At 36.4% G+C, this 23,912-nt stretch overlaps 1 protein-coding gene across 1 annotated transcript in view; it reads left to right on the forward strand.

Annotated features, from left to right (window-relative positions):
• Positions 1-11,928, forward strand: part of LOC110211524 (sodium channel protein type 9 subunit alpha) — a 211,305-nt gene extending 199,377 nt beyond the window's left edge. The window contains exons 26-28 of the mRNA XM_078146987.1: positions 304-408; positions 4,271-4,541; positions 6,844-11,928. Of these exons, the coding sequence (XP_078003113.1) occupies positions 304-408; positions 4,271-4,541; positions 6,844-8,036 (1,569 nt within the window). The 3' untranslated portion in view covers positions 8,037-11,928. The remainder of the gene's footprint in view (positions 1-303; positions 409-4,270; positions 4,542-6,843) is intronic.
• Positions 11,929-23,912: the final 11,984 nt, after the last annotated feature.

Here is a 23,912-nt window from a genome sequence, read left to right on the forward strand (position 1 = left end):
CTAAATTTATCACTATATTTATATTATAAATATTTTACATGTATGAATGCCATACATATCCTCATCACAAAAAATTACAAAAGAAAGCTAACAAGAGGTAATTTGGAATCATGTGGTAAGCAGTATATATCGAAAATATGCAGATCTTTAAAACATATTACATAAAGATACAACATATTTAATGAATCCCATTCCTTAGGAGCCAAATTTTGTACTATCATTGTTCTTGAAATGTTTATTAAGAATTTGGAGGAAATTAAGCCAATAAAGCTGGTTTTAAATAGTTTTATTTTATTTCTTTACCTTGGAGGCCAAGATATCTTTATGACAGAGGAGCAGAAGAAATACTACAATGCAATGAAAAAGCTGGGGTCCAAGAAACCACAAAAGCCAATACCCAGGCCAGGGGTAAGCAAAATGTTATATCCCAGTTATCTGGAATTTCAGAAGACTTTTTGGAGGGCTTTCTTTAGAGTGGGAGTTATTAACCTGGCATCCATGAAGTTATTGTTTGTTTTGTTTTGATTTTTAAATATGTTCTTAACGGTATTTCCATGTAATTGCTTTCCTCTGTAATTTTATGTAACTTATGCATTCAAAAGTGTTGTTCAGAGATGGGCTTCATAGGTTTCAACAGGTGGTCAGAGAGATCTATGACATACAAAAAAGGTTAAGAACCACTGGTTTTTATAAGATTAAATTAACGTGTATTTTTTTTAAAGTTCTGAACAAAAGGCCTATTCATTCCTCCCTCCAAAAAAAACAAAAACAAAAACCCACCAACAACATACTGGCTAGCATTGATATGACTCATTCTCCTACAGTGGTAGTAATATGATAATAGATTATATTTCAGTTGTTACTGAAGCTAAACTATTACTCATCACTTGGTGTAGGGGCCTATAAAAAGGCCTATATTTGTTCTAATGATGTCCTGTTTGTTTTAGGTTTAGAAATTAGTAACCATTTTAAAGTTACTGATAAAAATCTATTATCAGTGAAAAAATGAAGATTGAAGTGTGTGGCACTGTGCATTATAACATCTGTAAATTTTAAAATTTTTCTATATACATACACACATGCAAACTTTGGTTTTTAATCTCAATAATATACTCTTCTATAAAGGAACTTGCTATAATTTTATATTGTAATATTCCAGGAGAAATTGCCAGGTAGACATAAGGGTGAAGGTGATTAAAGGGTAACCCCTGACTCCTTCTCAGAAGGGGGATCAAACATGAATTCCTTCCTACTTGTATAAGTAGGACAGCTCTAAAAGAGATTTTTGGTCCTAAAGAAGATAAAATAGTTTTTAATCTTTATTGGTGCATTTAACTTTCTAAGCATATTTGAAACTGTCCTTTGATTCTTATCTTCATAATTAGACAGTCAAATTGTTGGTACCTATAGTGAGTCCAGTGGACACATATTATTGACTAAAGAATCCTAGTCATAAAAAATATGAAAGAAAAAGCTAACAAGATGCATTTTGAATGCTATGTATATATATGTAAGAAGTGTGTATGCACAACTATAATATATATGTTCTAAACCCAGAAGGGGTAGGAAGATTATGTAATGTTGCGTGACTGTACATGTACAACCTATGTCAGATTCTTTGCCTTCTCAGTGATGCAGGGTAGGGGAAGAGAGGAAGAGAGAGAGAAAATTTGGAACTCAGAATCTGAAGAAAAAAGAATTGTTGTAAATGTTTTTACATGTAATTGGGGAAAAATAAAACATTAATTTTGTTTTAAAGGAAATATCATGTAATGAAGGTGAAGCCATATATTATATATAATATATATATATATAGTTATATATAATAGTGTTATTTATAGGAGGCTGAAAGGGGAAATTATCAACACCATCAAGCCATGCCCCACAGAAGCCTCTAAGTAAATGTTGCCTAATGATGCTGGGATCTTAAAGTCAACATCAATATATTTTAATACAGTAAACACTGGAATGCCTACATGCTAAAGGAATTCAGGTCAAGTTGTAGGTATTCTGCCATTCTATTCCTTCCACATAATTTTCATGAAAATTGGGGATAACAAAAGTATGTTTAGTATAGACAATGATGCCGTTTCTCTGATACTATTGGTATAAGAGTTAGTGGATTTAAGTGCAAATATTTTAAAAAGGTAAGTGGCTACTTTACTATATGGATATGATGTCCTTGTTATAAGAAAACCTGTAAAAAGAAATTGAAATTTGTAAAATGGGTCCATTAGCAGAATATTCTTTACATTTTGAAACACTAATCAAAAATTAACCACATAGTTTATTTTTTTAAAAAAAGTCATTTTAAAATCACCCTAATTTCCTCAGTCCTATCTTCTTTTTAATATATAAGGTGACTCAAAAAATCTTAGTGCTATTTTAATCTTTAATAACTTCAGGAGTACAACTTCTACAAACTTTTTTAAAAAACTGAAAGGTAAATAGTTTTCATTTTAAACATGGATATGTCTTATTAAAGTTCAACATAACTGCCATCCTGTGCAACATGTCCTTCCAGTGATTTTCAAACTTTGCAAAAACTGTCATCAGCTGCTACTGCTTAGAGACTGAAAGGATTACATTTGTAAGCCTAGCCTTAACATCAACCAGAAAATGAAGTTTTGACGCATAAATGACAATTCTGACAGAATTCCACAAGAAAAGGACTAATAGAGATAAATTAGGTGACCAAAGTAGCCAAGCAAGATGACCTTTTCTACCAATCCATGATGGAGAAAGTGTCATCTTGAAACTGTCACACACAGGGGAACTCAATCTTTTAAAATCAAAATTTTTTTAAAAATGTTATTTAAAATTTATAATACTAAATTACTGTAAAAGAAATTTAAATAAAATTTCAAGATGTTTTTGTATTTATTTATACTTCTGAGTCTATTAAAACTTAAAACTGCATTAAAACTTTGGAATATCTTGAATTTTATGAAGTTTTTAAAATCTTTATCTACATCTATGTGTAGAATATAGATATAGATATTTATTGTCATTCATTTTTATATGACCGTAATTTCCCCCACCTCGAGCATCTCTTTAGCAAATAAGTTTATTGACCAAAAAGAAAGGAAAACAAAAAAAGGGTTGGCAAAAAATCAGCAAAAACTAATCAATACATCAGAAAAATCTTGTGCAATGTATCACAGTTGTGCACCTCACACCTCTGCAAAAGGGGAAAAGGGGAAAAGGAAGGTGGTATCTTCTCATATCTTTTTCTTTCAAGCCATGCATGTTTTTTTTTTATTTTTGTAATATTTACATATGATATTTTTTGTGGTTAACTTTCCCATTATATTGTTGTGGTTACTGCATATATTTTGTTCTTGGCTCTGTTTACTTCATTACTACATATCAGTTCATATATATCTTTCCATGCATCTCCCTATTATTAATATTCATCATTTCTTATAACACAGCAATATCCCATCACATTCACATTGCACAATTTGTTTAGTCATTCTTCAATTCATAGATATTTACTTTATTTTCAGGCCTTTGCTGTCATAAAATGCATTGATGGTGTAGATTTTGTTCTTGTCCTTGGTCTTTTGGGGGTATAAGTCTGGTAATGGATTCTCTAGATCTCTAGATCAAAAGATATGGACATGATAGTCACATTATATGCTTTCCAGAATTGTTGTACTGATCCACAGCTTTACCAACAATGTGCTACTAGGCCTACCTTCCCACAACTTTTCCATCTTTGAATATTGCCGTCTTTTGTTGTGTTTGCCAAATTACAGAATGTAAGTTGAAACTTCAGGATTGTTTTGATTTGTATTTCTCTTATTCTTAACAATCTGGATCATTCTTTAATATGGTTATTAGTAGCATGAAACTCTTTTGAGAATTGTTTACTTATATCCTTTGATCAATTATCTATTGAGAAATGACTAATAATTTCCTTACGAGATACTGGGAACATTTAAGTGTTTATTTATAGATAATTAAATAAATGTCAAGGACTTTGTGTATTAGGAAACTTTGCCATTTGGAGATTCATGAGTATCTGTAACATTGTAATTGTTATTTTATTTTATATTATATATATATATAATGTAAATATTATATTATGTATAAATCTTTGATCTGTACTGTCTATAAAGAACACATCTTATTGGATAAAGTGAGTACAATTGTTTATGGACTAAGTCATTTAAATTTGGATAGGCCAAAAATGTTTTTTGTGTGCTAATAGTTTTTAAATCGTATTTGTAAGATTGCTGTTCAATATATGTTCTTCATTTTACAGAACAAATTCCAAGGATGTATATTTGATATGGTGACAAAACAAGCTTTTGATATTACTATCATGGTACTTATCTGTCTTAACATGGTAACCATGATGGTAGAAAAAGATGAACAAAGTCCAACCATGACCAGTGTTCTATACTGGATAAATATGGTTTTTATTATCTTATTCACTGGAGAATTTGTGCTGAAGCTAATCTCCCTCCGCCATTATTATTTCACTATTGGATGGAACATTTTTGATTTTGTGGTGGTCATTCTGTCCATTGTAGGTAAGAAACGTTACAGTATCGGGTATTCATTTAGATATATCATAAAGGCACAGTAGGTCAGAGGATCCCTATTTGGGAATCTTTCTTTTGAAAAATACTCTCTGCTAATGTGAAGGATAAAGGACCATTTTAATTTGTTTCCAGTCCTATATTTTTATTTCTGTAGCATGTCCAAACCTGGCCACTAGTGACTGCTACCCTAAGGTCAAGGTCATAATGAGTATGGGTAAATTTCCATGCAAAAGTTATACCTCACAGGCACCAACCAATGTGTTTCTTTTATGAGTTTATTAGAGGACTTCAAAACAAAGGGCAATTAAATTGCATAGCGAGAAAACGAATGAATGAATTTTAAAGCATTTGAAGTACTTATTATGTGTCAATCGCAGTGTGACAAGTATTAAGTATTAAAAAAAAGCCAACAGTCTCTGTCCTCAGGGATCTTGCAGTCTAATGAAGGGAAGATAGCACATATATGGAAACTAGAATTAGAAAAGAGAATGGGGAGGTGGGTAGGGGAGTTGTGAGCCTAGAGTGTGCCCATTGTGGAATGATCTGGAGGCTGACAAGAGCATGGTGAGCCTGAATCCAAGGAAGATGAAGTGAAAGCTTACTAATCAAATCTCAGGCTCCTAAGAGAACCTGGAGAGGAAGAGTCCTGAGAATAAACACAGTGGATAGAGCTCTGGGCCTAAAGTCAAGGAAAGCTGAGTTCAATTATAGCCTCAACTACCTACTAGATGTATGACCCTGGACAAATCTCTTAACCTCTGTCTGCCTCAGTTTCTTTGGCTGTACAATGGTGATAATAATAATACCTACTTCCCAGGGTTGTGAGGATCAAATGAGAAAATATTTGTAAAGCTCTTAGCACAATGGCTTTTACATAGTAGCTATTTAATAAACACTTATTCCTCTCCTCCAGGAAATAGTCAATTTGTCAATCAATCATTTACACAGATTAGCAGATTGCCCCTCTGTGATGCCCCTTCCATCACTTACCTTCAACATCTCTCTGTCTATTGATTGCTTCTTTACTACCTACAGACATGCCCACATCTCCTCCGTCCTCAAAAAACCCTCAGTTCATCCATCCATCCTTAAAAGCCATTATCCTGTATCTCCACTTTTCTGGCTGAAATACTTTAAAAAGTCATCTAAACTAGCTACCTCCACTTCCTTTTCTCTCACTTTCCTTAACTCTTTATAGTCTAACTTATGACCTTATTCAACCAAGCCTGACCTCTCCAAAGTTACTAACAATCTCTTAATTGCCAAATCTAAACTTTGGGTCCATGGATGTATTTTATGGGATCCAAAAACTGGTATGAGAAAAAAGTTATATCTTTTTTCACTAATCTTTGGTTTCCTTTGTAATGCTATTTTTTCTTTTTCTTTTAATTCTGTATTTAAAAGTATGATTCTGATAAGGGCTTTACCAGTCTGCCGCAGAGGTCCACGATGTAAAAAAAGGTTAAGAATCCCTGACCTAGAGGATGGTTTTCATCAAATTGGATAAGTGCTCTGTAGAGGATTATGGAAAGGGGGTTAAACAGGATGAGAAGATGTGCAGCAGTAAAGTTATGACCTGCCCTGATAGAAAATTACCCCATACGATTGAAATTACAGATTAATCCAGAAAACAGAATTAGGACAACTGGTTGAAGTGAAATATGTTTGTCTTGGTATGTAGAGTGTCCCAAAAGTCATAGCGCAATTTTAAGCTTTAGCAGCTTAAAACTAGACTATACTTAGAAAAAGGCACTACTAAAATTTTTGGGACATCTTGTATAGAGCTTATTAACAATGAGAAGTATCAGAAACTTGGAGGAACTTCTTTGTAATTCAGTTTAGTTTAACAAACCAAATTAAGTGCTACTATGGGCAAGATAGCCCCATTTTTGGTAATGATCCAGAAGAAGTTGGATGACTAACTTTCAGGTATGTAGTAGAGTAGATTCTTGCATTGTGAAATGACCTTCAATGTCTTTTAACTCTGAAATTCTAGGAGGTATTTGTAAAGCAACATAATGTTTCCAGAATTTGTGGTTCCTGATTTTTTTTCCAGTAACCAACACTAAAATTTCACCATAGTATTGCCATTGAAGGCACACAGTAGAAGGCCATGGAAAATGCTGCAATTTCTATTGAAAGGTTAGAGTTAGAACTCCAGAGGCAAGGAAAAATTTGATATTCTTAGCCCAGGGAATCAAAGATAAAAGGAAAAATGTTTTACCCTCATGAGGATGTCATAGTGTATGCAACTACATTTAAATATTTTCTGTTTTATGCTCTTTAACAGGTATGTTTCTAGCTGATATAATAGAAAAATATTTCGTGTCTCCTACCCTGTTTCGTGTGATCCGGCTTGCCAGGATTGGACGAATCCTTCGTCTCATTAAAGGGGCAAAGGGGATTCGCACACTGCTCTTTGCTTTGATGATGTCCCTTCCTGCTCTGTTTAACATTGGTCTCCTCCTCTTCCTGGTCATGTTTATCTATGCCATCTTTGGAATGTCCAACTTCGCCTATGTTAAAAAAGAAGCTGGAATTAATGACATGTTCAACTTTGAAACCTTTGGCAACAGCATGATCTGCCTCTTCCAGATTACCACATCAGCTGGTTGGGATGGTTTGCTTGCACCCATTCTTAACAGTGGACCACCAGATTGTGACCCCGAAAAAATTCACCCTGGAAGTTCAGTCAAAGGAGATTGTGGCAACTCCTCTGTTGGGATTTTCTATTTTGTCAGTTACATCATCATCTCATTCCTGGTGGTTGTAAACATGTACATTGCTGTTATCCTGGAGAACTTCAGTGTTGCTACTGAAGAGAGTGCAGAGCCACTAAGTGAGGATGACTTTGAGATGTTCTACGAGGTTTGGGAGAAGTTTGATCCTGATGCCACCCAGTTCATAGAATACAGTAAACTCTCTGATTTTGCAGCTTCGTTAGATCCACCTCTTCATATAGCAAAACCAAATAAAGTCCAGCTTATAGCCATGGATCTACCCATGGTAAATGGGGATCGAATTCACTGCCTTGACATCTTATTTGCTTTTACAAAACGTGTGTTGGGTGAAAGTGAAGAGATGGACACCCTTCGTTTACAGATGGAAGAGCGGTTTGTGGCTGCAAATCCTTCTAAAGTTTCTTATGAACCCATTACCACTACTCTAAAACGAAAACAAGAGGAAGTGTCAGCTACAATCATTCAGCGAGCATTTAGACGTTATCGCTTAAGACAAAATGTCAAAAACATATCAGGCATATATAACAAAGGTGATGAAAGAGTTGATCTGCCTATGAAAGAAGATGTGCTCTTTGGTAAGGGTAACGGAAACTCAACTCCAGAGAAAACAGATGATGTGACTCCCTCTACCACCTCTCCACCTTCTTATGATAGTGTGACAAAGCGAGACAAAGAGAAATATGAAAAAGACAAAACAGAAAAGGAAGACAAAGACAAAGATGGCAGGGAAGGCAATAAGTAATGGAGAATTCAGTTTTGCCATCAACAGTTTATAGCTTGGGAAATGCCCTATTATGTCAACAGGACTTTTTGAGGAGGTTTATGCCAAACTGACCGTTTTTTACCATGATAAGCTTAAAGTCAGTACTTCTAATAGCATAGTGACCATTTGTCTAACAGTGATTCTGGAAAAAAATAGGAGCAAATTTGACAAGAGTTTCACTCTTTGCACTGTTAGCTGGTCCTGCAGAAGACAAAAGGTCTTCTCAAAGAATAGGGACTATGACTTAAGGGAGGCAGAATCTAAATTTTCTGCTTTTGGTTGAACATATGTGTATTCAGAACAGTCACAATTCTGTAATCTCATATTTTTTTGGTTCGTTATTCATCATACCCACAAATATACACACAGTAATAATATAGGTAATTGCTCTAAGGGATACATTTCCATTTAGAAAAGCAACAAAGAGAAAAGTATTTGCCTCTCATTCTCTATAACACCAGAATGAAAGTAACCATGATGGCTGAGATTTCTGTTTGTACACTTTTAGCTGCTGCTAAAAGTCTTGCAGTTAACTGTGCGTAAAAGGATTTCTCTATTTTAAGATGCTTAATTTCATTTCATTTTTGCATCAGGACTAGTTGTTTTCAGGCCTGTAAAATCTCAGAGACATCCCTAAATATGTTGGTGGCTGACTTTTGTTAATATATCTCCTGTTTACCCTGAGCAACAAAGAAGTCATCCCCAAAGGTTTGTACTGAGGATCCTATGTCTCTATTTATGCTGTAGTTCTGCACTTTTCACATGTTGTGAAAAGCCAGAGGAGGTCTGCATTACTCACATCAAAATGTATGCAATTTATAGAACAAGGAAGCAATTCTTGAGTGTTTCTTGATTGTTGGAATGAAATATTGCATCTAACTGCCCTAGGAAACCAAGAGTAGCCCAACCATAAATTGCTTCATGACATTATTCATACTTTCTCCTGCAGTATTTCTGGTCAACCCCTCAGCTCTCATCCTCACTGAGATGTGCTTGCTGATATGTACATAGCAATTTGATACCATGGTGCATGTTGAACAAACAGATAAATGACTTGGGCACAGTATTTATTGAGTCAAATATGTACCACCTCATACATAATTGACAAACTTTATATTGGCAACCTGTTGAGCTTCTAATACGAATCAGGGAAGTAAAATTGAAAGATCATTTGGTTGGAAGTTTGAAGATTTTGGTTCCCTAATCCTAGCTCTACCATTAGCGAGCTATGTGACCATGACTGAGTCCTTTACCTAATCTGAGCCTCATCATCCTTTGCAAAATGAGTGGTGGGTTGGCTGATTTTGGAGCTAAGCTATAGCTTGAAAATGCTTTCTCTGACTATATTCTACATTCAGGTTCAGTACAGTACTAGTAGTTTGCAGGTTATAAGAAATGCATGTTTATCTTGCCTGTATTATTGCCATCTCTTTTTCCACTTTTCAGAGATTTTTCAAGCCCTATCATTAGTGACTTATATTAAAAAAAATGTTCAAATCACTATGTTTTAATAACTTTAAACAACAGGCAAAGAACGATTTTTTTGTATCTAGAGTCACTCATCTAGAGGAAAATAATTGAAGGCCACAGGAGTTTTTAAAAATTATATACAGTTTTGTTTTGTTTTGTTTTTTAACGAGACATGTGTCTCTTTAAATTAAGAGCAAAGAAAATAAGACTGTATTCAATAACCTGTGCTAAAAATGCATATACACACATACATAGAGGACCACTAAGCCGCCTTCATAGAAAGAGAGACAGATACGGATATGCAGAAAAATGGACTTTCATGGAATAATAGCCCCAATTCCCATGTTATGGTCCTTTAAGATTATTACCACTTGAGACTTTTACAGTTATGTTGTATTTTTGCAACTCTAGGGTTATAAAGTATCACATAGGCCTGATGAAATTAAGCCCAAGATACAGTGGTTCCCACTTTTATTTAAGCAATTATGTCAGCAACATTTTTTAAAATAGACACCATGCAGTGTTTTCCTAAACTTCACAGGGCATTGCATACCTGCTTAGCTTATTAAAATAGATTGATAATTTTATAAAATAATTTATAAAGATGATAATTTTTAGTGTTTTGTACATTCAAACTATCACCTTTTATTTATGCTTAAAGTTTCTTCTCATTGTTTTAAAGCTATATACATATTTAATTGAGAAAATTTAATACACAATAAAAAGTTATATGTTTCTTTCATTGTCGACGTTCTTACATTGCACCATTTTAATGTGAACAACTTTGAGACTGGGACTTCAGTTCATGGACTTCTTGGAAATCACATTGGAAAAGGAAAAGTTTCAAGTCCTTTTCCTGATTTCATAAATGGGAAAATGGGTAGATTATGCAAATTTTTGCCCCAGTAATACAAACTGAAAGAGGCATTATGATATAGAGGGTAAAGAGCTGGCCAGAAAAACAGGGTTCAGCTCCTGCCCCTAACACTTACTGGCTTTGTGACCTGGGGATTAACTTAACAGCTCAGTGACCCATGGCAATTCTCTAAGATATAAATTGGAGAGAGCGTGCCAATCTTCATTGGTAGTAGACATACTTCACTGGGAACTTCTTATGCCAATGAAATCACAGGTCCATTAAAATTTATGTATATATGTAAAAACTATATGTATATTATATATATATATATATATATAAATATATACATGTATACATACACATACATATATACATTCATATGGAGTATGAATATGTTTGCATATATGTTTATGTATAAGTTGCATGTGTATACATATGTACATATATAATAGTGGCCTTCTACTGATAATTGATAGTTATAGTTGAAGCTTTGGTGATTTGTAACACAAATAAAAAGTAAATTTAGACTAATCTTTTAATTTAGACTATCATTTTTTTAAAATGTTAACTGCCTGCAGGAGACACTGCCACACATATGGCTAACATATATTATCCTTAGACTGACTTAAAGAATCATGGCTATATCTTCATTACATTTTCTTATTTGTTTTCATTATTATCAAAAATAACATGACACAGTAAAGGGGCTACTATACATAAAAAGGTAACTTTAAATGGAAAGCAGACTGATTTGTAGAATGAGGCTGTTCATCTCTAGAGCATCCATTTGAATATATTGCGAAGATGAAAGCAAGTGAAGCTGTTTGTTCTTCATGACTGACACATGATTTGGGCAAGGAAATTGATGATCTTTGTTCTCTCCCTAATGGATGTGTGTCCAAATCCCTCCCTCACCCTAAAGCTAATAAATTAGTACACTTTAATTTTTTATTATTAAAGTGAGTAATGGCGAAAAGGACCTAGTAAAATGGAACTGAGAATAAGCTATCCAGCTAGAACAGAAAGCCAAATAATATGTTGGGACTAACAGAGCAAAAAAATTCAGAAATATCAACATATTCCTTTCATGTAGGCATTATTATTTATTTCCATTATTGTTATATTAAAATATTCTTGACAAACAATAATGAGAAATAGTTTTATGAAAGTAATAAAATGGTCATGAACATAAAATATAACTTTTTTGTGCTATTTACTTAGAATTATGAAATTTTCAAGTCCCTAGCTCTTAAAAAAAAGGGAGGGGGAGTTTGTCGTCAGTAGTATAATAAGCCAATTGTATTTGGACTAACACATTGTAATAGAAAGTGAGAATAAAACCATTAGAAAAATTAAGTCATTCATGTATAAATGTGTCTTCTATTCTAGCAAAAACAATTATAATTTTAATCAGTACTGTTTCTGCCAAAAAGTTTGCTGGTATACACAGAGGCATCTAACCTCACAGCCACTCCCCACTGTAACCTTAACCAGATTAAAATGTAATTGGAAAATGTTTAATAAAATAAAAATACAACATGACATAGATGGTGTTATTTTGTGGTCTTCTAAATCAATATGTAGCCAGCAGAAATCCATTTCTATTTGAGTTGGAAACAACTCCTCTCATGAAAGAAAAAAAAAACAAGCCATTTTGAATTTTTTAAATACATGCATATTTTTTCCTTTACCTTAGGAGCTAAGGAAGATGAGAAAAAAAAATATTGTTTTATGATTCATAATGGTGAATTTAAAAATGTTGAATAGAATATGAAACCAAGCTGAACTTCATCTGTAAAATACACAAGTCACATCAATGGACTTAAACTAAGGACTGATTTCTTTCTGCTCACTGTTGAAAGGAATTGATGGATGGAGAGAAGACAGAAAAAATATATACATATATATGTATGTATGTATACACACACGTATGTATATATGCAAAATTATTCTATGCATGCTTCTATTTATCAGTTCTTTCCCTGGATGCAGATAGCGTCTTTCTTCATATGCTCTTTAGAGTTAATCTGAGTATTTGTAATAGTCAAAATTACTTAGTCTCTCAAATTCATTCTTAAAACAATATTGCTGTTACAGTATACAATGTTCTCTTGGTTCTGCTCATTTTGCTCTTCATTATTTCATGCAAATCTTTCCATGTTTTTTAAAATATAATTGAACTCGTCATTTCTTATAGCACAGTACTATTCTATCAAAATCATATACCACAACTTGTTCAGCTTTGGAAATAGACCTAGTAGTGGTATTTCTGGGTCAAAGGCAGTTTAATAACTCTTTGGGCATAATTCCCAATTTGCTCTCCAAAATGGTTTAATCAGTTCACAATTCCACCAACAATGAATTAGTATTCCAATTTTTCCACATCCCCTCCAACCTTCACCTTTAATCGTTTTAGCCAACCTGATAGGTGTTTTCACATCTTTCTTAAATGTAGCTCGTGCTCACATTAACCTTTGGGGTTGCTATATCACAGTTTACACACAGTGAGCTTACAGGACTCTAAAACTTCCAGATCTTTTTCAGCAAAATTATCTAGCTGTTCCTTCCCCACCTTTAATCTGTGAATGTGACTTGTTTTTAAGTCACATAAGACCTCCTTATAATTTTCATTACCAAATTTTATCCTAAAGAGGAAATACAAAAAAGTGGAAAGTGGGGCCAGGATGGGAGTCAGGGAGGCCTGGGTTCAAGTGCCACTCTTAATATATACTGAATGTGAGATTTTGGGCAAATCAACTAAACTCTCAGTGGCCCTGGCAACTCTCTAATACTACAAATTGTCAAACTCCACTTGTAGAGGGTTTTTTTCATTGAATGTTCCCTATATAATGTTAATGATTATAGTAATAATAATTGCTAATATTTACATAGTGCTTTAAGCTTTGCAAACGTATCATTTTGTCCTCATGAGGACCCTAGGAAGTAGATGCTATTATCATCATCTTACAGTTGAGGAAACTGATGCAAATAGATTTAATCGACCCATCCCGTCATACAGCTACTAAATATCTGATGCAGAATTTGAACTCAGATCCTCCTGACTTCAGGGCCAGCACTTTACCCACTGCAATATTTATCTGCATCAACGAAATCACAATCCCCTAATCTCCATCTCCCAAAGTTCATCTCATTATATTTGGACTAATGTTTTTACTATAAATCTTTTTTAAAATTCTGTTATTTGTAATCTACCCCCACCCTGACCCTTCAGTTTTTCATGGCATCTACAAATATGCTAAAGATGCCATCTGTACCTTTATTTTATCAAATTATCAATAAAAAAAATACAAGTAACATAGGAACAAACATAGAACTCTAGATCATTCTCCTGGAGACCTCCTTTTAAGTTCACATTGAACCATTATTAGTTTGCATTGTTATGAGGGTACAGTGTTACTCCTATAAAGTTCAGGTAACTCTCAATTAACCACAGGTGAATTATCTGTAACATGATTTCCTCTTTTCTTGGAATCATAAGTCCTTGCCTTAATTACAACCAAGCTGTGTAATCCAGGGCAATATATTTAATCTCTCTGAGTCAAAGGTCTTTATTTCATACCATAGGCTAAATAGTAGTTGGCCTACCTACCTCCTGATTTGTTGTTGTTTTTTGTTTTTTAAAGAAAACACTTGGGAAAACTTCAAGTGTTATATAAATGCAAATTATTCATAGTATCCTTTCCCCCAGGGCTCACTAGTCCCCTTAGCCCCCTCCTATTCCTCTAAACTATAGGCTCAAAATAATTCAATAGTAACTTAATAAAATTTAATTAGGAAGGCAAATGTGACCTCAACTTCAAGATAAAAACCTCAAATGCTTTGTTGATTATATACCTCACCAATGCCTTCTTTTTGGCAAAGAAAATGGGGGAGGGTAGAAAAAACAAACCTTTTTAGTTTGTTTCTGATTACTTATCTTTCCTAATACGCTAATGAAATGAATATACCCTAAAGCCAGACCCACTTGGTATCTATTACTCAGAAAGGTATCTATTTGTTCTTTCAAATGTTTGAATCTTGGCACTGGAAAAGAGTTTTGCTTTTTGGACTAATCAATCAACAAATGTTTATTAAGTGCCTATTCCCCAGCAGGCCCCAAGGTAGGTACTAGAGACAAAGATATATATGACTCAGTCCGTGGTTCAACACAAAGAGTCCAGTCTTCTCTGCAGCCTAGGAACCCACCACCTAACAGGGCTCTCCATCATAACACATAACAAGTTTACTGAAGCTGTATTAATGTGATTTCTCACAGAGAATAACTACCATTTATTTCTGTGATAGCTGTATGATCAGCACCCCTGTCTCCCCATCCTCATATACGCCTCTGTGATCTAATTCCTGACCCCAGAATCTATGCCACAAAAATCAATTTATAGCTGGACAAACAGATTATGCTGCAGTATAACCCAAACAAAATGACCTGCAGTTCTACATTACCATTCCTGGGGTGGGGAAGGGATGTTCGGCAGGGTTCAGGTCACGTGATCTCTGCAGCAATGTCATCAAATGCACATAGGAAAGGAGACATGAATAATGTACAGTTATAAACAAGAGGCTGTATCAAACACCCCACACTTCACTATATTCCCTAATGCTTTGTAAGGGAAGTAATTGGAGATCTCCATTAGCAATTGATCTGTACGGGAAGGAAGCTAATTTTAAAAGCACTGTGAGGCCTCAACAAGTTCCCTTTTCAGCTAATAAATGGAAAAGATAGAGAAAAATCAGGCTATCTGATTTGCCAGTGCAGGGTTTCTCCTGCAATTGAATTGTATGTTGCCAGAATCTCCTCTCTCCCATCAACTAATGATTGAATAGCAGCTCTGGTTTAAAAATTAATCTACACGTATAAAAGGGTCAGAGATGTTGTCCTTGTCCTTTCAGCAGAAATGAGACAGGAGGTTGCCCACTTTGTCCCCTCTGCTTCCAGGGCTTCCAGTGGAGTCTGGGAGCTGGTGAAAGCTTTAGGATCATTCACATTATTCCTCTACTAGAAAGAGGTATAAGCAAAAGGAAAAGGGTTGGGGTAAACATGCACATCATGGGACACAGTCAAAGGGACTGCCTTAGGGGTGGAGCATGCTGTCCAGACCCTGATTCATGGTAGAGGCCAATGGAATTCACTCACCCTAATTCAGGTAAAATTAAGGACTAGACACCTTCCATAGGGAGAGAAGTTTCTGCCTAAGCAGCCCCTTTTGGGTCCTATGGAGCAGTTCAGTCTGAGGGTCTGTTTAGGGAATGATAAACTGAAAAGCCTAAGCCAGATGAAAGTCTCGCCCTCTAGGAGCAGCAGCACAACAGGACAAAGCCTGAGAAGATGGCATCTAGGAAGCTCAGAAGGCAGCAACAGAGGGCTGAAAGAACAGTCTTCCATCAGTGGTGCAAGGGAGACTGCACTAAAGCCAAAGCTCTTCCCCTACAGCCTCACTTCTCCAGAAGCAATCAGATAATGCAGTTACACAGGAAGATGCTGAGGTTTAGATGCTAGCGGTGCTGGGATCCCAAAATCACAGTATGTTTCCTGCCCAAAAGAATTTGACCCATGCCTTCTTTCAGCCAAAGACAAGGTTTATTAAATATGAACCATGAAGACCAGACTCTTAAGGAATCTGAACATTTATGACACTCGTAAGGTCAAGCAGACATGAAGTCTCAGCCCCTAAATGCTGGGCAGGATGAATCTTATATACAGAAAGACTACAGAAGGGATCTAGGAGTGGCCAAGTAGTTTGGGGTGACTGAAGTGTTTAAGGAGGATATGGATGGGAATAACTGGGGCAATGGAGGGCTAGGCTTAATTAGTTTAACAAAGAATTGGGAGATTGGGCATAGGCAATAAGGAAAGACCAGTTGAGAGCATTATAGCTTCAGGCAACTACTGGAGACTTCCTTGACCAAGTAAGTAAGTTCAAGGAAAATTCAAGGGTTTTCTGGGGCCCATAGACAAATGGGACCCAAATTCCTTTTGGGGTGAGGGGCAAAGGTCTCAGATTGGGCCTATACCCCATCAATATGAGTTCAAATCCAGCCTCAGACACTTATCAGTTGTGTCACTCTGAGCAAGTCAATTAACCTCTCTCTGCCTCAGTTTGCTCAAATATGGTAATTGCAAAGCATTTAACACAATGTCAGACTCATAATAGGCACTTAATAAATGTTGGTTCCTTCCTTCCTTCCTTCCGTGTGGAATGCCACTCAAATTGAAAAAAACACAGACGTATCCAAGGAGAAACAGAAAGTTAATTTATTATTATTATTTCAAATCTCGAGATTTGGGTGTCCCTCTACTGGTATGCTCTGATGAGGGGAAACAGACACAGAAACAAAGAAGCAGATTTAAATAGCCCTAACAGGTAAAGTTCCCTCCCACCAGCTGTCCATTACTCGGCTCACAACCCCAACCACAAAACTCTATCATAGAACAAAGGAAATAGTATACATTTCTATATTTCTTAGTTTGCTGAGATAATGTCAAAGAAGCAATTAAAAATGTGAAGTCAAACTAGATGTTATGCTGTGTAGCCAGGTCACCATGACAGAAATATAGCTTACAACTAAGTTCAGGAGGGAGGTTTCAGACTTTAACTACTGATACGGCACTAGAAAAAAAAAAAGAACTTACAGAAATCTAAACTTAACCCTATCCTACCTCCTGAACTTATTACCAGATTTAGGATAGTCTTATCCCAAACTTTAGTTACACTGAGAAGTCTTCACTGGGACATCCCATTCACTTCCTTCCTCCCTTCCTTCTCCTCAATAACAAATGTCTGACAAACATGTATTAAGCAATTTCTATATTTCAGAAATTTTGCTAGGCATTGGGGTTAAAAAGACACAGATGCCCCTAAGGAGCTTACATTCTATTGAAAGGAAACAATGTGTATGCAGTTAAATTCAATTCACATGAATTATTTATAAAGCAAATACAAGGTACGTACCCAAGAATTCTCTTCATGGAAACTCTAGGTTTCCTCCTAAACCCACTAGTCTAACTTCCAAGAAGGTCAGTGTCTTTCTTTGGCTCTTCAGTCTCCCACAGAAAGCTTAGGTTTGGCTTGTGTCTCGATTTTCCCAAATGGAGCTAACCCTACACAGTTACTCAGTGTACAATATGAATACCAGGAGTTAGTACTTACTGACCCCCTATCATTAACATTCTAGTGTTGAGAATTCATATATCTCTCAATAAATACATCTATGAACTTTTTTTTCCAGAGAGCTGGTCGTTAAGCATTTACCAGCACATCTCTGTTAACAGATATGAAAAAGCTTTTATTTCCTTCAACACAGAAAGTGCATAGGGCACAATGGGCCCATTGTAGTCCATAAACAAATGCAGAAACATAAAGGCCATTAGATGCTGCCCAGAAGGTAAAAATAGTTTGGGAGATTGATGAACAAATATGTTCTATTGTCCTTTTGATGAGGTCTAGATTCTTGGGGTTCTGGGATCCCAATACGGCACCTCTGCCCAAATGAATTAGGCCCATATCTTCTTTGAGCCAGGTACAAAGTTTTATTAGGGATGGTCAGACTCTTAAGGAATCTGAACATTAGTGATGCCTGTCAGGAACAGCGGGTGTGAGAAAATCACAGTGTTTCGATGGGGGCCAGGATGGATCTTATATATACTCAAGTAATTTTGGGTGACCAGATGAGGAGCTGGAAGAAAAATCCTGAAGCTGGGGTGAATTTAGGGAGAATTCCAATGGGAATGTCTGGGAGGTTGAATAACAATGGGAATAGACAATAGAACCTAAAACTGGAAGGAATAGGTTGATAAGATCAAAGGTGAGATCAAAAACTCAGCTTCTTCCTGGGATTTCAAAGGGAGACAGGAAAGAATGAGATAAGGAAAGGCCAGCTGAGTGGAGGATAGTCTCAGGCAACCATTTGAGACCAAGTAGATGACTGAGGTCAAAGAAAGTTTAAGGGTTTTCTGGAGCCTGTAGACAAATTGGACCCAAATTCTTTTTGGGGTGAAGGGCAAAGGTCTCATCTTGGGCCCATACCCCATCACTTCACATCACCCAAGCAGCTCAGCAATATTATTATCTGTTGGCCACTCATGGCATGACTTTAGTCCTTTTACTGTAAGCTGGACCTCTGCGGAGGATCCTCTTTTTAGAGAATCATGCTGTTAATGAAATCTTCCTCTGAGGGGCCAGTGCCTAACTCTCAAAATCTGAAATTCTGAAACTCAGGAAGATTCAAAACTTGGAATTACCTCAAACTGAAACATTCATTCAAAGAACTATTAGCCTATGACCTCTGCCCAGTAAAAGAAACAGAAAATTAAAAGAATTCAGCCAGACACTGGAGCTCCAGGTACTATCCTCTGAGGTTCAACTGGGTAAAAACAGGCCATTGCCATATGTTTCTCCTGAAAGTCACTGTTTCCTGCTCTCAAGGTAAAGACTTGCCCAAGGTCACACTGTTATTAAGTGTCTGAAACAGGATTCAAACTCAGCTCCTACTGACTCTGTATACTACAACACCAAGCTGCTTCATAGGCCACAGAGGCCTAATTCCTCCAACAAGCCTCCTCCTAAGCCTCATTAATCAATAAGCAGGAGGACAATGTGTGAGGTCCAATTACTAGATTTGTCAATACACAAGTCTATTTCCATGGGAGAGGATCTTTGAATACTTTCAACAAAGTCTACATCCTGTATAATATTGAGGAGGATGGAATCTTTTCCTGAAAGAAAAAGACCATGTCTTTGGGATCTGGACCCCAAAAAGGGAAAACCCTGGACTTTCCCACCTGGCCAAATCTCTGGAGGTTACCTGAGGCTTTAATCATCTCCCAACTGGCCCAATCTTCCAATTCTGTTCTATTACCTCATGATTGCCCCTGGCCACTTCCCACCCTTAATCTTATCTAGACTCCATTCTCCCTTGGCCACCTTCAGGGCCCTGGTATTCTGTTCACCCCAGCTAACTGGTCACTCCTTCCTTAGAACCCTCCTCCAGTCACCCCAACCTACTCGCCACTCCTACATCCCTCCCACAGTCTTTCTGTATATAAGGCTCAGATTCTTAAGAGCTGGCCCACTTGCATTAGTGATACAAATGCTTAGATTCCTTAAGAGTCTGGCCAATATGGCAGATGTTCTAATAAATTTTGTCGCTGGCTGAAAGAAGGCTTGGGTTGAATTCTTTCAGGCAGGACCTGCGTGTCATGATTTCAGGGTTCCAGCACCCCTAAAACCCTAAACCTCAACAATATCATCAAATTTATTTGAGGGACTCAGAAAACTTAACTAATAATTAGGAAGCTGAGACAGGGAAACGTTTCCTGGCCAAAAGTATTTGCTATTGTCATGGAGGATGTCCAATGAAAAGATTACATGGAAAAGTAATTCCTTATAAATGATGATGAGATCTTCCAGATGCTTCTGTCTTCAGCAAGCCACCAAAAATTACAATCCCTTAAAAGAGATCTAAAAACATTCAAAAGAGTTCAACCCAGCATTTCACACAGAAAATAAGAGGATGAAGATTATCTGCAATTGTTCAGACTACCCTATGTAATTGAATGTATAGCCCATTGACCACATATCTTAGACAAGAATTGTTAGTGGACAATGAGCTTGGTCTAAAAATTGAGAAAAAAAGAGGAAAGAAGTCTATGTTCCATTTAGGAAGTGCTTTCTCAGGTATACACTGGTCGTATGAAGACAAAATTTATTTGCTCCTACCATATACAACCAGGAACCATAAGCCTGTACCCTTTTTCAGCATGTTTTGTTGATGCTTTTTGTATTTGTAAACTACTGTAATTCCCCAATAACACCTCAACAATATCAAAGAAAAAGAAAAAAAACATTGAGTAAAATACATAAGCACAGAAATTACATTTGACAGAACATAGAACAATCACTATCTGTAGTCCACAACCTCTCTACCAAAAGGAAATTGTGTTTAATCACTATCATGGTATAGGGAAAGTAGTGCAATATTTGGAGTTTGGGGACTGGGATATAAATTTTAGTTCTGCTACTTACTACCCATGTGACCTAAGGCAGTTCACATAACCTATCTGGTCCTTAGTTTCATCATCCGTAAAATAAGGGGTTTAGACTACATGACTTCTAAAGTCTTTCTCATCTCAATTTATTATCCTATAATAGTTCTCTGTAAATAAGATCAGATGTTGGTTAGTCTGAATTCTGATGTCTGTTAGTACTTTTTTCATTTACATTGTTGTAATCAGTGTCCATTTTTTTCCTGGTTTTGATTTGCTCTGTAGTCTTCACATGATTCTCAGGCTTTTTTATATTTTTTTATGTTTTCATGTCTTATGTATTCTAACATCTTCTAAAGTCTCCAGCCTCTTGCCTCTCATGTTTTTCTCCTAGCTGATGTCTCTGGATTTCATACTGAAAAGATCTCCTGAGCTGGAAAGCTCTGGGTCCCAGAAGGCTCCAAGTATACATTCCTTGTTCTCCCTTATTTTGGCCTCAGGAAAGTAAAAACTTTATCCAAAGCCATAAGAAATTATGTATTTGGGTTCTGCCTACTTTATTGGGGTACAACACTTCCCTTGGCTGGAAACCTTACTCTGAAACCTAGAAAAATATCTTCACTGGACAGCCAGCTCAACATTCTCACAGGCTCATAGATTTAAAACTGGATCATTGATTTGTAACTGGAAAGGATCATAAAGGTCAATTCCAAACTTCTCATTGTACAGATGAGGAAACTGAGGCCCCAAGAGGTTAAGCAACTTACCCAAAGTCACATTAGTAGTGACAGAACCTAGATCCTCTGACTTCCAATGCAGCTCAATTTTCCCCTAACCACATTGCTTCTGGCATCAGCTCACTTATTTATGAGCAAGCTAGCTACCATTTCTCAACAACCATTTGTTATTAAGACAAAAGCAACAAACCTTAACTTGTCTGCAACTGCCAAAATAGAGAAGTGTTGAATTCCATGATGTCTCATTATTGTACAGCAAATCCCTCCTCCATATCATCACATGGCTGTTACATGAAAAATCTGATTATACAAGGAACTGATTTTGCCATGAGCCACACCGATGAACTCTGATGTATCTTAGAGCACAAAGTTCCTTGCACTTTTACACTTTCTGCCATTGCTGTGACCATCTTCTGTGGAAGGGGGTCACTCCATCACTATGTTCTGTTCATTGCCTGCCCCCCCGTGTGTGTGTGTGCGTGTGTGTGTGTGTGTGTGTGTGTGTGTACTCTCTTTTTTGCCTTCATTCAAGTTTCGCAGCTATCTTGTCTCAGCCTTCAGCCTTGTCTTCGGCCTGTCTTCCAGCTTCTCTTGGTCACTCTGCATTTTATTGGGGGAAGATGAGAACTAATAATCTGGCCAATGATTACAGACAGCTTTTTTTTTTGGGGGGGTAGAGTTGATGGCTCTGTAAACTGTCAGCTAGATCAGCAGTATCCTCCTCAGGTGGAAATCCTAGCTCTTTCCACTTCGGCTAGTTCTTACTTTGGCCCTCAAACAGCAGGACAATCATCAGCATGAGCTCTGTTCTCAAGCAGGGAGAATCCAACATCATCCCAACCCTAGCATCCTTATTGCTTCCCTTCTCCAAGGAGCTTCTTCCTCATTATCTAAGGAATGGCTGGGCATCCCAATTGTCTCTGTTTGTTTTCATCAGGCACAGGGTACTTATTGTCAAAATGACTGTCTCTCAGTGGTAAGTGCTGGCAGTCCCCAACCCATCCCATATTCTAGGTAGAGTTGTACTCTAAGTAGCTCCTGAAATATACATATCAATAGAAGGTAGATACTTGGGGCAGGAGGATGCCTTCAACCTTCCCAAATTTGAGCACTCAAGCCTTGTCAAGAGTTCAGAATTCTTGTACTAGCTCTTGTCAATTAGTCTATCTTTTATTAAATGTTTATTATGTACTAGGACCATGCTAAGCAATAGGGATATATGTATATTATATGTCAATGTTATATATACATATATGTTTATATCAACAATTTATATTTTAATCTGGCTTTGTAGCACTCAGGATGTTGTAGGTGTGTTGCCCTCAGACCACATATTTGGTATTTCTGATATTAGAGATACAAAGAAAGACAAAAACAGTTCTTGTCATCAGGCAGCATATATATGTGTGTATATATATTAGTATAATGTGTATTAGTATAACATATATATTAATATAATATATGTGTATATATATGTATATGTTATACTAATGGGGAAGAGAATATTAAAATGACTAGGTACATACAAGAGATAGAGAATATATGTAACATAATATCTGATGGAGAAGGCACTAGCAGCCATAGGGTCCAGGAAACATTTCCAACAGAATGTATAGCTTGAGTTGAGTTTTGAAAACAGCCAGGAGTGGTGAGGAGACAGAACCTTCTGTAAAATGAAGGAGGTACCCCAGCTAACCTGCAAGGTCCTTTCCAGCTCTGCTTTCCCAAGGTCTCTGGCTCTGTCATGGTGGACAGCTCGTGCAAAGGCACAGAGACAAGTGATAGAGATGGAGTATTGAATTCAAGGAATGCCCAAGTAGGTCAATATGGCTGAATCATAGAATGCATGGAAGGGAGGAAAGTGTAAGAAGACTAGAAAGATGAAAAGGAGTCAGGTTGTGAAGGGCTTTAAAAGCCAAACAGAAGACTTTATAGTTGATCCTGGAGTTAATAGGGAGACACTGGTGTTTATTGAGTAGAGGAGTGTTACAATCAGACCTAAGCTTTTATACTTGCCTAACTAATTTTCCTTTTAATTAGTACAGTGAGGAGCATCTATAGAACCTCTGGATGTCAATAACGAGTGGTGTTATTGGTTGCACTTGAAAGTAATCCTATTACATTTGAAACTGTCCAGAAATTCAGAATTTCAATTAAATCATATTGGCCTCTATACCTTCCTCAAGTACACTTCTTATAATATCAAGGTTTTCTCTTACTTTTTTCTTGATTGTTGAGTACAGCTCACTATATTTAGGTGGCCCTAGAAATGCTTTGCTTTATACCCCAGCTTTATACCTTCTTGCTAGATGCCCCACCCTTTAGCATAACCCCATCTCCCCACTTTACTTTCAAGCTCTGGTACCTTAATTAAATCAATACAGCCTTTGCTACTGGAAAGGGTGTGTCAATCTACATCCAGATGGCTCTATCAGTATCCCATTAACTTCCAAAACAAAATATCCCTTCCTAAACTTAACTTCCTTAATTGTGTGCTCTCTCCATTAAGATGTATGCTCTATAAGGACAGGGACTGGTCCTTGCATTTGTATTTCTATCTCCAGTGCTTGTACATAGTAAGGTCTTAATAAATGCTTTTTCATTTTATTTAAGATCCTTGAGGCCTCCTAGTCCACTCCTTTCATTTCACAGATGAGGATAATCAGGTCCAACTAATCAGTCAGTCAATAGTCAGCCAGCAAGTATTTATTAAAATTTATTGAATGCTTATGTGCTTCCGACTCTGTCGGGAACTCTATATTTGCAAAGGTAGGTAAAATCCCACAAGG

The sequence above is a fragment of the Phascolarctos cinereus genome, unplaced genomic scaffold (genome assembly GCF_003287225.1).
Source record: "Phascolarctos cinereus isolate Bilbo 61053 unplaced genomic scaffold, phaCin_HiC Scaffold_726;HRSCAF=1367, whole genome shotgun sequence".
Lineage (NCBI taxonomy): Eukaryota > Metazoa > Chordata > Mammalia > Diprotodontia > Phascolarctidae > Phascolarctos > Phascolarctos cinereus.